This window comes from Phoca vitulina, unplaced genomic scaffold (assembly GCF_004348235.1).
Source record: "Phoca vitulina isolate PV1807 unplaced genomic scaffold, GSC_HSeal_1.0 scaffold7, whole genome shotgun sequence".
In the NCBI taxonomy this organism is placed as follows: Eukaryota; Metazoa; Chordata; class Mammalia; order Carnivora; family Phocidae; genus Phoca; species Phoca vitulina.
In genome coordinates, this window is record NW_022589710.1 from 50325740 (window position 1) to 50340446 (window position 14707).

Here is a 14707-nt window from a genome sequence, read left to right on the forward strand (position 1 = left end):
GAGACTATTACAATAGGCTCCTAGTAGACACATTTACACAATCAATACTAACTAAAATAGATCTAATAACAGCCTCAAAATATATAAAGCTAAAAAAAAAAAATGACACATATGTACACAATCAAAGTAAATAGCTGGATATTGTAACCGTCCTCTATCAGTTATTGATAGAAGTAGACAAAATCAGTAGGGATACAGAAATCACCAGGGACAGAAAACATTATGAAAGAATTTGACATAACTGATATTTATAAAATATTTCATAATAAATGCATAACATAACTTGCTTTTAAGTACACATGGAAAATTCACTAGGACAGATCACATTTGGGGCCATAAAACAAGTCCTGGTAAATTTCAAAGGATCGAAAATACGGAGAGTATATTCTATGACCGCAGGGTATTAAGTTAGAAATCAGTAATAAAATATGCAGAAAACTCTCCACATAATTGGAAACTAAGTAGTATTCTAAAATACCCACAGGTCAAAGAAGAAATCACCAGGGAAATATTTTCTCATTCAAACTAAATGATAATGAAAACATGACATTGAAACATTTGTGGAATACATTTCAAGTATTGCTAAGATAGAAATTTAGAACTTTAATGACAATATTAAGAAAGAAAGTTATTAAAATAAGGCTCTGACTTAAGAATCCAGAGAAAAAAGCAAATGATACACAAAGTAAATAAAAGAAGGGTAATTAAAAAGTAGAGATCAACATTAAAAAGACAAATAGAAAAAAAATTAAATTCAAAGGTTGTTTCTTTGAAAATATTAATAAAATTAAAACCCTCAACAAGACTTATAAAGGATAAAAGAAAATTACCAATATTAGGAATATAATAGGAAGCATCAGTAGAGATCTTACAGAAATTAAAAGAATTTAAAAGGGGATATTATGAGAAATTCTAAGCCAACAAATTTGACAATTTAGATGAAATGAGCAAATATGTTGAAAGGCACAATTAATAAAACTACTCAAGAAGAAGGAGAAATTCTGAATGGCCATATAGCTATTAAAGAATTTGAGTTTGAAATTTACTTTTTTTTTTTTTTTAAAGATTTTATTTATTTATTTGACAGAGAGAGACACAGCGAGAGCAGGAACACAAGCAGGGGGAGTGGGAGAGGGAGAAGCAGGCTTCCCGCTGGGCAGGGAGCCCGATGCGGGGCTCGATCCCAGGACCCTGGGACCATGACCTGAGCCGAAGGCAGACGCTTAACGACTGAGTCACCCAGGCGCCCCTTGAGTTTGAAATTTAAAGCCTTACCCAAAAAACTACAGGCCCAGGAAGCTTCATTAATGAATTCTATCATGCACTTAAAAGAAATAATACACACTTTATATAAATGTTTCCAAAAGTAAAAGGGAAACACAACTTATTTTAAGAGGTCACTGTTACATTAACATTCAAATCAGATAAAGACATTACAAGAAGCTACAGAACAATATTCCTCATGAACACAGATGCAAAAAATCTTAACTATTAATAAATCAAATCCAGCCATATGTAAATGGGAAAATACATTTTGACAAGTAGAGTTGATCCCAGGAATATAAGGTTAGTTTAACATGTACTGGAGGTCCCATCCAGTTAAGACAAAAAAAGAAAAAAAGAAAGAAAAAAGAAAAAAGAAAAAAACTCACCAGGAGAAGCAAAAACTGTCTTTATTTGTAGGTGAAATGATTATGTATAAAGAAAACCCTAAGTGCTAAGAAATCAAAAACAATGATAACAAAAACAAACAGCTACTACAACTAATAAATGAGCTTAACACAGTTAAAGAATATAAGGTTAATACACACAAAAAAATCAATTATATTTCTATATACTAGAAAAGAATGTTAGAAATTCAAGTTTTTAAAATATCATTTAATGTAACACCATAAATCAGAAATAATTAGGAATAAATCTGAAAACAATGTTTAAGACCTGTCTGCTGAAAAGTACAAAATATCCATGACAAAAGTTAAAAACCTAAATAAATGTATAGATATACCATGTTCATGGATTGGAATATTCAATATCAAGATATCCATTCTTAAATGTTACATTTAACAGTCTTATTAAAACACTAGTAGATTCTTTTAAAGATTATTTATTTATTTGAGAGAGAGAGAGAGAGAGAGAGAGACAGGGAGAGAAGGAACACAAGCAGGGGAAGAGGGAGAGGGAGAAGCAGGCTTCCTGCAGAGCAGGGAGCCCGAAGCAGGGCTCGATCCCAGGACCCTGGGATCATGACCTGCACTGAAGGCAGACACTTAAGACTGAGCGACCCAGGTGCCCCAAAACACTAGTAGAGTCTTTAAAAAAACAAAACAAAACTGACAAGCTGATTCTAAGATGCATAAAGGAATTCAAGTGCTCTGTGGATACAAAATAAGCAATAAATTTTTATTAAATTTGCATAGTAGAAATAAAAGAATCACCTTGAGAAATTATAACCTTTATAACTTATCTTCTGAGGCTTTTATGAAAAAGCTGGGCATTTAAACATAATTATTTCAGTGCACAAATATTTGGTTCTTTCCTTTTGGATTTGTCCCCCTAAGGGTTATAGGTATTTATAATATACTATTGCATTAATCCTTATACAAAAAAAAGAATTTACTGGGTGATAATATTTACTAAAAGAAAAACCAGGTTGCAATCTAGTGTTTGTAAATAGTCTATAACATGTACAGAGATCATACTGTTTTATCTATAAAGTTCATAATTAGATTCTATTGTATGGTCCTTAAAAATATATAAATATATTTATATCTATCTATATCTAATCTATCTATCTATCTATCTATCTATCTATCTATCTATCTATATTGGCATCCTCTGACTTTTCCTACTAGCACATTTTTCAATTGCACTATAGCAGCAGTTTGCAATGGATGGTTTGGGGATCATCCAAGACCTCTTATTAATAATATGAAGATATTACTTGCCTCTTTCACACTCAAGTTCTCATAAACACAGTTCAGTTTTTCCAGAGCTTAGACATGGAATATAACAACAGAATACAGAAGCAAACACAAAAATGCAGCTGTCTTCTTTTAAGACAGCAATGAAAGAGATTTACAAAAGTGCAAAACAATGCCATCATCAATATTTTTGTATTGGAAGTAGTTAAAGGTCATTAATTTTTATGTTAATAATGTAATATGTTTATAATTATTATTTTAAAGGAATATTTTTAAATGCTCAGATTTAATTTTTAATACGGTAGATATTAATGCATATAACATACATTGATTAAAGCTCTTTGAGTTCTCAAAAATGTTACAAATGTAAAGTGGTCCTGATACCAAAAAAAAAAAAAACTGAGAATCACTGCATATAGCAAAAATAATTTTTAACTGGTACCTGTAGAAGGAATAATCCTGAGAACTAAAATGAAAAACCAAAAAAAATTTTTAGGTAGCTATCATATGTTAATGTTTTGTTTTTCTTAGTGGGACACTATATTAAGCCTCTTTCTGGTTCTTAAATTAATAAAGTTCACCAATAAAGAAAAGACCTAAGGCCAACACAACATAAGAAACACAGGATTTCCATACATAATGCTGTTTTTCTTCTTCCCATTATGATGTATCCCTAGTAGAACCAAAAAGAAAAGCAGTTTTCCAAAGTTCTTGTCTAACTTTTAAAGTACTGCCTACATATTTAACATATTAATCCCTGCCCCCTGCTCTCCCATACTCCTCTTACTCTACTGTTTGCACAATTGTGCTTATAATCTTCTAATATATTAAACAATTTACCTATGCATTATATTTATTTTCTGTCACTCCACTCTATACAATGTAAGATAAATAAGAGGATTTTTTTTTTTTGCTTTATTCATGATGTAGCCTCAGCACTTTAATAGTGCCCAAGACAAAACAGGCACAGAGTAAATATTTATTGAATAAATTAATGAATATTCTCCTGAAGTAAAATATAAACTTCAGCATTTTATCAGGGAAGCACAAACGTCTGAACACATTAATACTTGCAAATGGCAACAGACACAGTGCTATCTACCCAGAAGAGATGCACAGGCTGAAGGAAAAACTCTCAGGGCGAACAGTTTTCTCTTCTGGACCCAGAAATGAAGAAAGATAGGGAGATGAGAGACAGGAAAGGAGAGGGATTCAGAAATAATCCAAAGTAGAGACAAGAGAAATAGGTTTTTCTTTCAAATCCTAGGATTCCATAAATACAAACAAAGAAAAATAAGAGTACAAAGAGCTAACACACCTCTTTTCTCCTGGTGTATTTCCTCCAGAAGCTGCTCTTGTCTTTCTATCTGTTCAAAGAGACACTGGAGCTCAGATTCCTTGTTTTCTGTCATATTCCTCAGCTGTTGTCTGCACAGCATCAGCTGGTGCCGCAGATTTTTTTCTCGGTTTTCTCTCTCTTTCAGTTCCTCACAGAGCCACTGAAGTTTAGTCTAAAAAAGACATTTATATATCTCGTTTTTTAAAAATCTAGAAAACAGTAACATTTCAAAACATGAGGGAAAAGTCAAGATAAGCTGAACAAATATACACAATAACAAATTTAAGCAAAGTAAAAAAGTACCCATAATATTTTAATTTGATAATGATTTATATTAGTTAAAAGTTGGTACAGAAATTAAGCCATGATTTTCTTGGATTTTTATAAAATATTTGATATTCTCTATCATCTTTGGAAAGGCAATACTATGGAAAAGTTTGGCCTACTGAACTTGCAATCATAATACAATTAGCTCCCTAATGTGATATATAAGGCAGTCTAGTACATTTTTAAGCATTTTTAAAGTAAAAAGTACCCCAGAATAGAACACTACAGACTTGTCACAAAAGGGAGTTTGAATTCAGAGATTTTTTTCTTCAAAAAAAGACATCAAAAAGAATGAAATCTTGCCATTTGCAATGATGTGAATGGAACTAAAGGGTATCATGTTAAGCAAAATAAATCAGTCAGAGAAAGACAAATACCATATGATTTCACTCACATGTGGAATTCAAGAAACAAAACAGTTGAACATAAGGAAAGGGAAGGAAAAATAAAATAAGATGAAAATAGAGAGAGAGGCAAACCATAAGAGATGCTGAACTCTAGGAAACAAACTGAGGATTGCTGGAGGGGAGGTGGGTGTAGGGATGGGGTAACTGGGTGATGTTAACTATAATGAATTTAAATAAAGAATTTCAAAATAAAAAATAATAATAATAAAATAATTTTTTTTTAAAAAAAAGGATAAAATTCCTAGGTTTGGTTCCTAAAAATGCATATCCCCAAGGGTCCAGCTAATCATGTAGAGATATTCTATGTAGTATGAGGGAGATAAAGTCAGTTTTTGCCCACATTTAAAAGACTAGGAAATTTAGACTAGGAAATTTAATTGAAGCAACTCTTTTTCACAGACTCTAACCTCACCATCTTTATTATTTAGATATTTAAATCAGGGATGAGGAAAAAAAAAATCTTTCACCTTCACTAGAACAGGATTTCAGTCAGCTCTTAGGAACCTTCCCAAGTGAGGCTACCACTTCAAATTCTAGTGGATTTTAAATAATCTAGAACAGTTTTTATTTCAGTAAGAAGCAAAATAATGGAAGCAGTGGACCAAACAGGAAAATTAGGTTAAGCTAAGGGATAATTTCCCTGAATAGCATTCATCAGTAAGCAAGAAAGTTCTAGGCCTCCAGAAATCAAGGAGGTTCTCAGAATATGCCACAGTATATTAAAACTGGCTGTGATACTTCAGCCTTTGATAAAGTAGGACTGGGATCTGGACCCTAAACTGGGGGCTCCCCACAAAAATCAGCTTTCAAACACCCCCAGAACTGACCTCTGGTCAGAAGGTCTGTCAAGCAGACAGTATCTCTGGGACATAGAACAGATATCATCACTAGTCAAATTGTGGAAAAATTATACCCTAATATTGTAAGGCAAACAACGTATAGTATGTGAATGTGTTAAGTGAAGGGAAATCATGCTTGTAAAGGCAAAACCTAGATCACATTTATTATAAATGCTCATCAAAAACAAAGCGGGGACTGCCCAGAAGTTCCACTTCCAGAATGAGGGCAAGAGTTCTGTGAAGCTGCTCTTACATGAAAATGTTAGGTAGGAACACACCCTGTGTGACCAAAGCTCCATTCCACAGTCCACAAGGGTATTGTCAAGAAGACAGAGCTCCCTCTTTCCCCAGTTCACAGTCACGTTATATGGTATTGTGGCACAATAAGAAAGATATTTGGTCTTTGTCCCTAATTCTTGGCACAGAGCTTCTAAATCCTTGGAACTTCCAGCATAAGAATGTCCTTTGTTATTCATAACAAGCTCTTGGATCCAATCAGAGTTCATGCTAATAAGGTGGTTTAGGGTGGGGTCACTGGATAGCCTCAGGATGAGACTGGTGATGAGGGATTTGGAACTTCCAGCCCTACCCTTCAACCTCTAGAAAGTGGGCATACAGGGTCCACTGGAGCTTAAATTCTATAAAAGCTCTTGAACAATGAGATTTGATTAGTTTCCATGTCAGTGAACACATCACTGGAGTGCCAGGAGTATGAAATACCCCCAAACTCTATGCAGACTCTTTGGGACCTTACCCTATATAACCTCTTCATCTGGCTGCTGCTTTCTATTCTTCATAAATAAACTGGTAATAGTAAGTAAAGTACTTCCCTTCGATCTGTGAGCCATTACAGCAAATTATTAAACCTGAGGAGAGAGCAACGGGAACCCCTAATTTGTAGCCATGTCAGATGGAAGTTAGGTAACCTGGGGACCCATTACTTATGATTGGCATCTGAATTGAGTGCAGATGGGACTGAGCCCTTAATCTGTGGTATCTACTAACTCTAGGTAGTTTGTGTCAGAGCTGAATTAAATTGTAGGACACCCAGTTGGGTGTCTGCAGAGAACTGGAGAAATTATCTCATGTGGAAAACTCACACAGTTGGAGTGAGAAGTGCTGTGAGTAGAAACAGAACATAATAGTAGGTATTGCACTGGAAGGGCAGACCACCAGGATTTTTCGTTTTCACAGCTCTGATCTGCGTAGGCTAAAGTCCTGGCAAGTGCCGTGGAGATCACTAGGGATTCCCTCCTCCACCAACCCCTCGCTGACAGGGTGGCCACTCTACCGCAAACACAGCAGCCTGAGAACACTGGGGCCCAAAATGCCACCTCCACAGATGTCTTTTAAGAATTAGAGCAAAAGCTGGGACGCCTGGGTGGCTCAGTCGTTAAGGGACTGCCTTCGGCTCAGGTCATGATCCCAGGGTCCTGGGATCGAGTCCCACATCGGGCTCCTTGCTCAGTGAGGAGCCTGCTTCTCCCTCTCCCTCTGCTCCCCCTGCTTGTGCTCTCTCTCTCTCTCTCTGACAAATAAATAAAAATCTTAAAAAAAAAAAAAAGAATTAGAGCAAAAGCCACGTGATCATATCAAAAGGTTCAGAAAAAGTGTATGATGAAATTCAGCACCTATTCACAATAAAGTCATTCAACTAACTAAGAATAGAGGGAACTTTCTCAACCTGATAAAACATATCTATGAACAACCCATAACTATTATGACACTTAATGGTTAAAGACTGAATGCTTTCTCCTTAAGATCAGAAACAAGAAAAGAATGTCTCCTCTCACCACTTCTAACATTGTATTAGGATGTCCTGGAAGGGCAATTATACAGGAAAATATCAATATACATAAATTATTTGTATTTCTATACACTTGAATGATCAACCCAAAAATAAAGTTAAAAAGACAATCATGTTATAACATCAAAAGAATACTTAACAACATACTTTTTTAAAGAAGTGTAAAACTTACACTCTGAAAACTACAAAACACGGTTGAAAAAATTAAAGAAGACCTAAATAAATGAGAAGTTGATCCATATGTACATATATCAGAAGACTTAATACCTTTAAGAAAGAAACAGTCCCCAAACTGATCTACAGATTCAATGAAACTGCTATCAAAATCCCCGCTGGCATCTTTGGAGAAATTGACAAGGTGATCTTAAATTTCATATGGATATTTGAGGGACCCAGAACAGCCAAAAACAGGTGTTGAAAAAGAACAAAGGTGGAGGAGTCACACCTAACTGATTTCAAAGCTGACTAGAAAGCTGTAGTAATCAAGACAGTGTGTAATCAAGACAGTGTGATACTGGCATCAGGATAGACATAGATCAATGGAATTAAATTGAGAGTCCAGAAATAAACCCATACATACATGGTCAATTGATTTTCAACAAGGCTTCCAAAATAATTTGATGAGGAAAGATTAGTCTTTTCAACGAACAGTTCTGGGACAACTGAATATCCACATAAAAAGTATGGAACCGGACTCATACTTCATACCATATATGAAAATTAACTCAAAATGGATCAAAGACCTAAATGTAAGAACTAAAAATAGCAAATTCCTAAAAGAAAGCACAGGCACAAGTCTTAGTAACCTTGGTTTGGCAATGATTTCATAGATACGACACCAAAAACACAAGCAACCAAAGAAGAAAAGCTGATAAACTGGACTTCACCAAAATTAAAAACATGTGCTTCAAAGATTACAATCAACACAGTGAAAAGACAACCCACTGAACAGGAGAAAATATTTATAGATCATATATCTGAGAAAGAACTATTTAAGATAAAGAACTCAGTAATAAAAAAAAAATAATGAATTGAGCAAGGGACATTTCTTCAAAGATACACAAATAGCCAATAATCACATGAAATGATGCTCAATATCATTAACCATCACAGAAATGCAAATCAAAACCACAATGAGATCCCCTTTCACACTCAGGAGGATAGCTAGAATCAAAAAGACAGATGATAACAACTGTTGGTGTGTGTGGAGGAATTAGAATTCCTATATAATGGTGGTAGGAGTGTACCATGGTGCAGCCACTTGGAAAACAATCTGGCCATTCTTCGAAAGGTTAGACATAGTTTCCATATAACCCAGGATTCTACTCTTAAGTACATATTTAAGAGAAATGAAAACACATGTTCATGAAAAACTTGAACTCAAATGTTCATATCAGCATTATTCATGAGATCCAAGAAATGGAAATAACCCAAAGGAACATCAACTGATAAATGGATGAATAAAATGTGGTAAATCCATACAATGGACTATTATTTAGCAAGGAAGTGAAGTACTGATACATGCTACAATACAGATGAACCTTGAAAACATTCTGCTAAATGAAAGAAGTCATTCATAAAGGACCACATATTGTATGATTCCATTTATAGGAAATGTCCAGAACTGGCAAATCTATAAAGATAGAAAGCAGATTACTTGTTGACTAGGGTTGTGGGCGGGGATGAGTGGAATGGACAGATTTAGGAGGTGATGGCTAAAGGGTCCATGTTTTCTTTTTGGGGTGATAAAATGTTCTAAAATTCATTGTGGTTATGGCTTCACTCTTCTGTGAATATACTAAAAACTATTGAATGGTACACTCTAAATAGGTGAATTGTATGGTATGTGAATTATATCTCAATTCAGCCGTTATTTGACAAAAAACAAAAAACAAAAGAGGGGACAGGAAAACAAAGGTAAAATTATACCTCCTTGCAGAGATGAAACGTGGCTTTATTACCTGTTACATAATTTATAGGCCCCTGTCTTATCTGAATGTCGCTAGGCAAATACAGGAAGTCCCCAACTTAAACTGAGCTGTGGACTTCCAATTACGATTGCAAAAATTTAATGAAGGCTGCTTCATTTCCCAATATCCACTTTAAAATACCCATGCAAATACAAAGAGATAAAAAGCTTCCTTAGGACAGGAAACCAGGAAACTTAGTCAACTCTTTGCCAGATAAAAGGAGCACACTCTACTAAAACTTTTCTCTCAGTAAAGCACTGAGGCAGAATATAGGGTCGACGGTGAGGGTGAGTGATACACCACCATCCCCATCTAACCACAGTATGAAAGAGACACAAGAAAGGGAATTGGACTGTTCTTTAGAAAGCTTGCTCTTTGTATAGAGTGAAGCCCATATTGCAGGCTAGAACTCAAGAGACTGTTAGCAATATTCGAAACAAGAGAAAATGGTAAGGAGTGTGTGTGTGTGCGTGTGTGTGTGTGTATTTGAGATTTAAATGTTAGGGATAAAGGAGAGAAGGGAATCAGTACTGATGTTCAAGTTCCTAGCTTAAGAAAGTGTGAAAGAGGAAAACTAGAAGCAAAGATTTAGGGGTTAAAAAGTTAACATCAGATTGGAATAAGCTGAAGTTGTTAGGACTAAGACACAGAAGTGTGAATGACTGGTTGGATATATAGATCTAAAGCTTGAGAGATATGGACGAGAGATACAGACTGAAGAATTAACAACATGGAGGACATTCAAGGCAAAGGAACAAATAAAACAGCCCACGGAATGTCTATAAAGTAAAGAGAGGAGAGTTTCAAAGAGATGAACAGAAGAGAAACCTAAAAATAAAGCTAAGAAGAAGAAATTGGAAAGGCACAAGGAAAATCTAAGAGTCTGGGTTGACAGAATCCCAAAGGAAGAAAATAAAAATACTACAAGAAGATGGATATGCTTAAAGTGTCAAAGACTTCCAAGAAGAAGGGGCCAGTACATTTGGCAATTTAAAAAATACACATCTATGTCAAAAACAACTGCAGCTCAGCCCACCAAACCAAAACAGGACTGAAAAGATGAACACCAAACTGTTAATGATGATTATGCCTACTAAGGAGAGAGGTACAAACAGGGAAATGAGGGTAGATACTCTATTCTCCACACTTCTATACTGTTAAAATCTTGAAAATGAGAGAAGATGTTCAGTGTATGATGTAATAAAAATTATTCTAGACAATTTAATCATTTTAGATACAAGTCAGTAGGAAAATGATTCTAAAACATTACTACTTAAGTCATTCATTTATTGATAGTAACTAGCCAGAATAAGGGGAGGTCTATGCTATTGCTGCCTGCTTCTGTGTGAAAACGACAACCTGAATCTACAGATCGTACCTCTTGTTCACCTCACCAAACTTAACCAGTTACTCAAGAAAAATAAATAAACCAAAAAGCCCTAGTAATTTTCATATTATTATTGGCATGATAAAAGGTAAAGGTTAGATATATAGTTTCTGGAAAAGATATATTTTCAACCAAGTCTTTTTGCTGCTTATTTGGCGCCTTAAACACGTACACCTCTTTATCTTTGTATATTAAAGAATTTGATATATTAAATCCTCAAGATTGTTTTTAAGAATTTTAAATTATTCTTCAATTTAAAGCACCTTGGGAATGGATGTGTGTTCATGTTTGTATGTGAGCACACACACTACAATTAATACAGCGTTCTGCACATAATGAGGACAGGACACATGCAATTAAATGAAAAACTAGATGCTGTGGAGTTCTTGCAAAGTGGTAGCACCTTGCATTTAAGTAATAAAACAGGAAAATAAAATATCTTGAAAAGAAAAATATCCAAGATTTTTTTTAGTATCACTATATTAAGAAAGTTCAATGGCCATTCCAAAATAACGCATTTAGGACCTAAATACCACTGATCTGGATTAGAAAAATACAACCATAAAGAAGGGCTGGAAGGATGTCCCTTCTAATGTGATCATGTCCATGGTTCTTCTCAGCTCCAACAGTTTCCTATCACATAAGAATGAAACCCTAATGTTATCAGATCTTCTGATACCTCAAAAGGAAAACAAATTCCATGCTGTAATTATGCAATTGAATAATTTTTTTTTTAAATGTTCATTACCAATTCTATTTTTTAAAACCAATGTGGTCCAAACAAAGTGAGTCCCTGGGGATCACCAGTTTCAATCACCCAGTTTAATCTGCTCCTGCCCAGTGATTTAAATGCAAATTTAGAAAATAACTGCACATTTCCCTTTTCTCAAAGATTTCCTACTTACTCCATCTCAATCTTTGGCCTGTGCTCAGTACCACTGCCAAGGGTTGATAATGAAGAAACAAATAATTTGTTTTGTCATAACAATAATCCCACTGGTTCTGGTAAAAGCAAAAGAATAACACAAAATAATCTCTGAAACAAAGCATTAATCAGGTTTGATAATGTGTTATGGACTAATTGTGTCCCCCTCAAGTTTTTATGTTGAAGTCTTAATCCTCAGTGTGACTGTATTTGGAGATAGTGCCTTTAGGGAGGTAAGCAATAAAAGTTAAATGAGGTTACTACCACAGAGGGGCCCTACTCCTAAAGGACTGGAGTCCTTATAAGAGGAAGAGACACTGTGTCTCCTGACACCCCCAATTCTTCCAGTAATATTCCCAACCCCCCAAAAGCCCCTCCCCCCACATGAAAGTGGCCATCTACAAGCCAGGAAGAGGCCTCACCAAAAACTGACCCTGGGACCTAGACCTTGGACATCTAGGCTCCAGAACTGTGAGAAAATAAGTATCTGTTGTTTAAGCCACCCAGTTTGTGGTATTTTATTATGGCGGCCCGAGCAGACTAATATATGTGACCTATGGCTTCAGTTTATTCCTATAAAGCCTTTATTTAGTCCATCACCATACAAAATTTAAAAATAGGTTATAGTTAAATGCTTATTGTGAATTGAATATGTAAGCAGAATATATTATTAATCCTACAAAACAAAATATCAACTTACGGAAATTTAATCAACCAATAGTCAATTATGAGAATCAGTGTTTGTTAGAGAAACACCCAACATCTTTCATTAAGTGTCTTAGAGAAACAGCTTGGAATATAGTATAGGAATAACTTTACCAATTCCAAATAATAATTAGCTGACAAAGCTATTAATCACAGTGCAAACACCATTCTATTAACCACTCCCAAGAGCATCTTAAAGATTACATAATCGGCTCATTTATTTAACTACATCAAGTATTGCTAAATAAACTAAAATAGAGAAAGCATTTCTAAATAAGGCAGTTTTTTACCTTCATAGTTGACAGCTTGCAATTAGGTGGGAATAAGTATCTAGTAAAACCAACAAAATGATCTTTTTAATCTGTAAGAATCCCCTAGTGAGATTTAATGTAATAATATACTAAAATCATTAAGGAATGACTCAAAGCTAAAACCTAGAGAAACAGAAAATTCGAATAAAAAGATTATAGCTGATAGAGTTAGCAATTATATTAAGGCCCATAATTTTGCTGCTTTTAACTACTACACTTCCTTTGCCAAAACTCAAAAAACAATTTTGAGAGGAAATGTTTATAGAAGAACCAAAAGTAAAGAAGAGAATGGCAATTCTTAAGAATGTGCCAGGCCACCAAAACAAAAATTAAACCAGAAGTACGAAATTCAAACCCAAAGCAACCTCAAGATATAATTCTTTTAGTAATATTCTCCACTTTTCTACATAGTTACGAATACAATTCAAGAAGAAAGAAAAAATATCTCCATAATAAGAGTACATATTTAAAAATACAAAATACTTTTTTTTCAATTAAACTGAATGTGTTCCATGCACACAATCTAAAGTATCTTTCCAACAAATGAATCAAGATACCTGAGTTTTATATCTCATTTTGAGGTCTACACTGGAAGAATAAAATACCAGATGATTATTCACATCCTTCAACAAGAATTAAATACACTGGGTCTAATACTTCTCACACAATGACTGTTGTAAAAAGTCTGTACCACTAAAAAGACAATATGCATAAAAGTAAGATTTATATTCAAATGTAGATTACACAACCAATGAAAAGAAACACTGACACAGAATTCAGAGACCCAGGTTCTAAACCCTTCTCAGTAACTAATTAGCTTTAGGTCCTCAGGTAAATCTCACAATTCCCAGAGCCTTCTCGAAGTTAAACTACATGATCTCCAAAGCTACTTCAGTTACAATATTCCAAAAATGGCAAGGAAAGGCAACACCTAGAACACGTTATACCATTAAAAGTATGAGTCCTCGGGATGATACCAAATGAAGTAATAAAGGAAAATCCCCAACTAATTTAGAAGTGTATTTCTTATCTATGTAATCTTTAAAGTTTACAGTTCTGATCAAATGAAACAATAATTGAGAGTTAATAAATTTACTGAAATCTAAACTGTTTGCTATTTATTCTTTGGTGATATAAACTGAGGAAGTAACTTGAGTAGACAAATGTAGTATATTCCTAATAAACTCTTTTTAAAAAAAATTTTATTGAGCATTTAGGTAGGTATTATGGTAAGTGCTCAAGATGTAATGAGGAACAAGTTAAGACACAGGTCTTCCCTCATGAAGTTTGCAGACTAAAAAAAAGAGGAGGAGAATAAATGGCATAAAGGTGAAGAAGGAAGAGATCTTTATAGCCAAAGAAGCATATAAATATACCTTTTTGTATCTTGAGGAATTAATAGGTACTGGACTTCCCAAATTAAATGTGTTCTTCTGTAAACAACAGAGCACTCAGGATCCTGCCTTGTGCTAAAGAGCAGTTCGACACCAGCTTTTCTTTTATTTGTATCATAAAATGATACCTTAAGATCTGGGATCAACAGTGATACTCTCTAGTGTTGTCATTCCATCCTGAGAGTGCCTGCCTGCTCTAGATTTGAAATTTGTTTTCAATCTAAACAAACGGAATTTGTTTCAAATCCGCGTTTTCTGGGAACGTCTTTGCTACTTCTCGTTTCTTTTCATGATTTGAACCTAAACTCTGATCTCTGCCTCTGACCCAGCTTCTCTTTGGGGCTTTCTGTCCAAATAGGACTTTCTAGATATCAG

General features: G+C 34.6%; 1 protein-coding gene across 1 annotated transcript in view; it reads right to left on the minus strand.

The window, feature by feature from the left end:
* CEP128 (centrosomal protein 128) overlaps positions 1-14707 on the minus strand; it is a 419635-nt gene that overhangs the window by 232469 nt on the left and 172459 nt on the right. The window contains exon 19 of the mRNA XM_032405704.1: positions 4240-4432. Coding sequence (XP_032261595.1) covers positions 4240-4432 — 193 coding nt within the window. The remainder of the gene's footprint in view (positions 1-4239; positions 4433-14707) is intronic.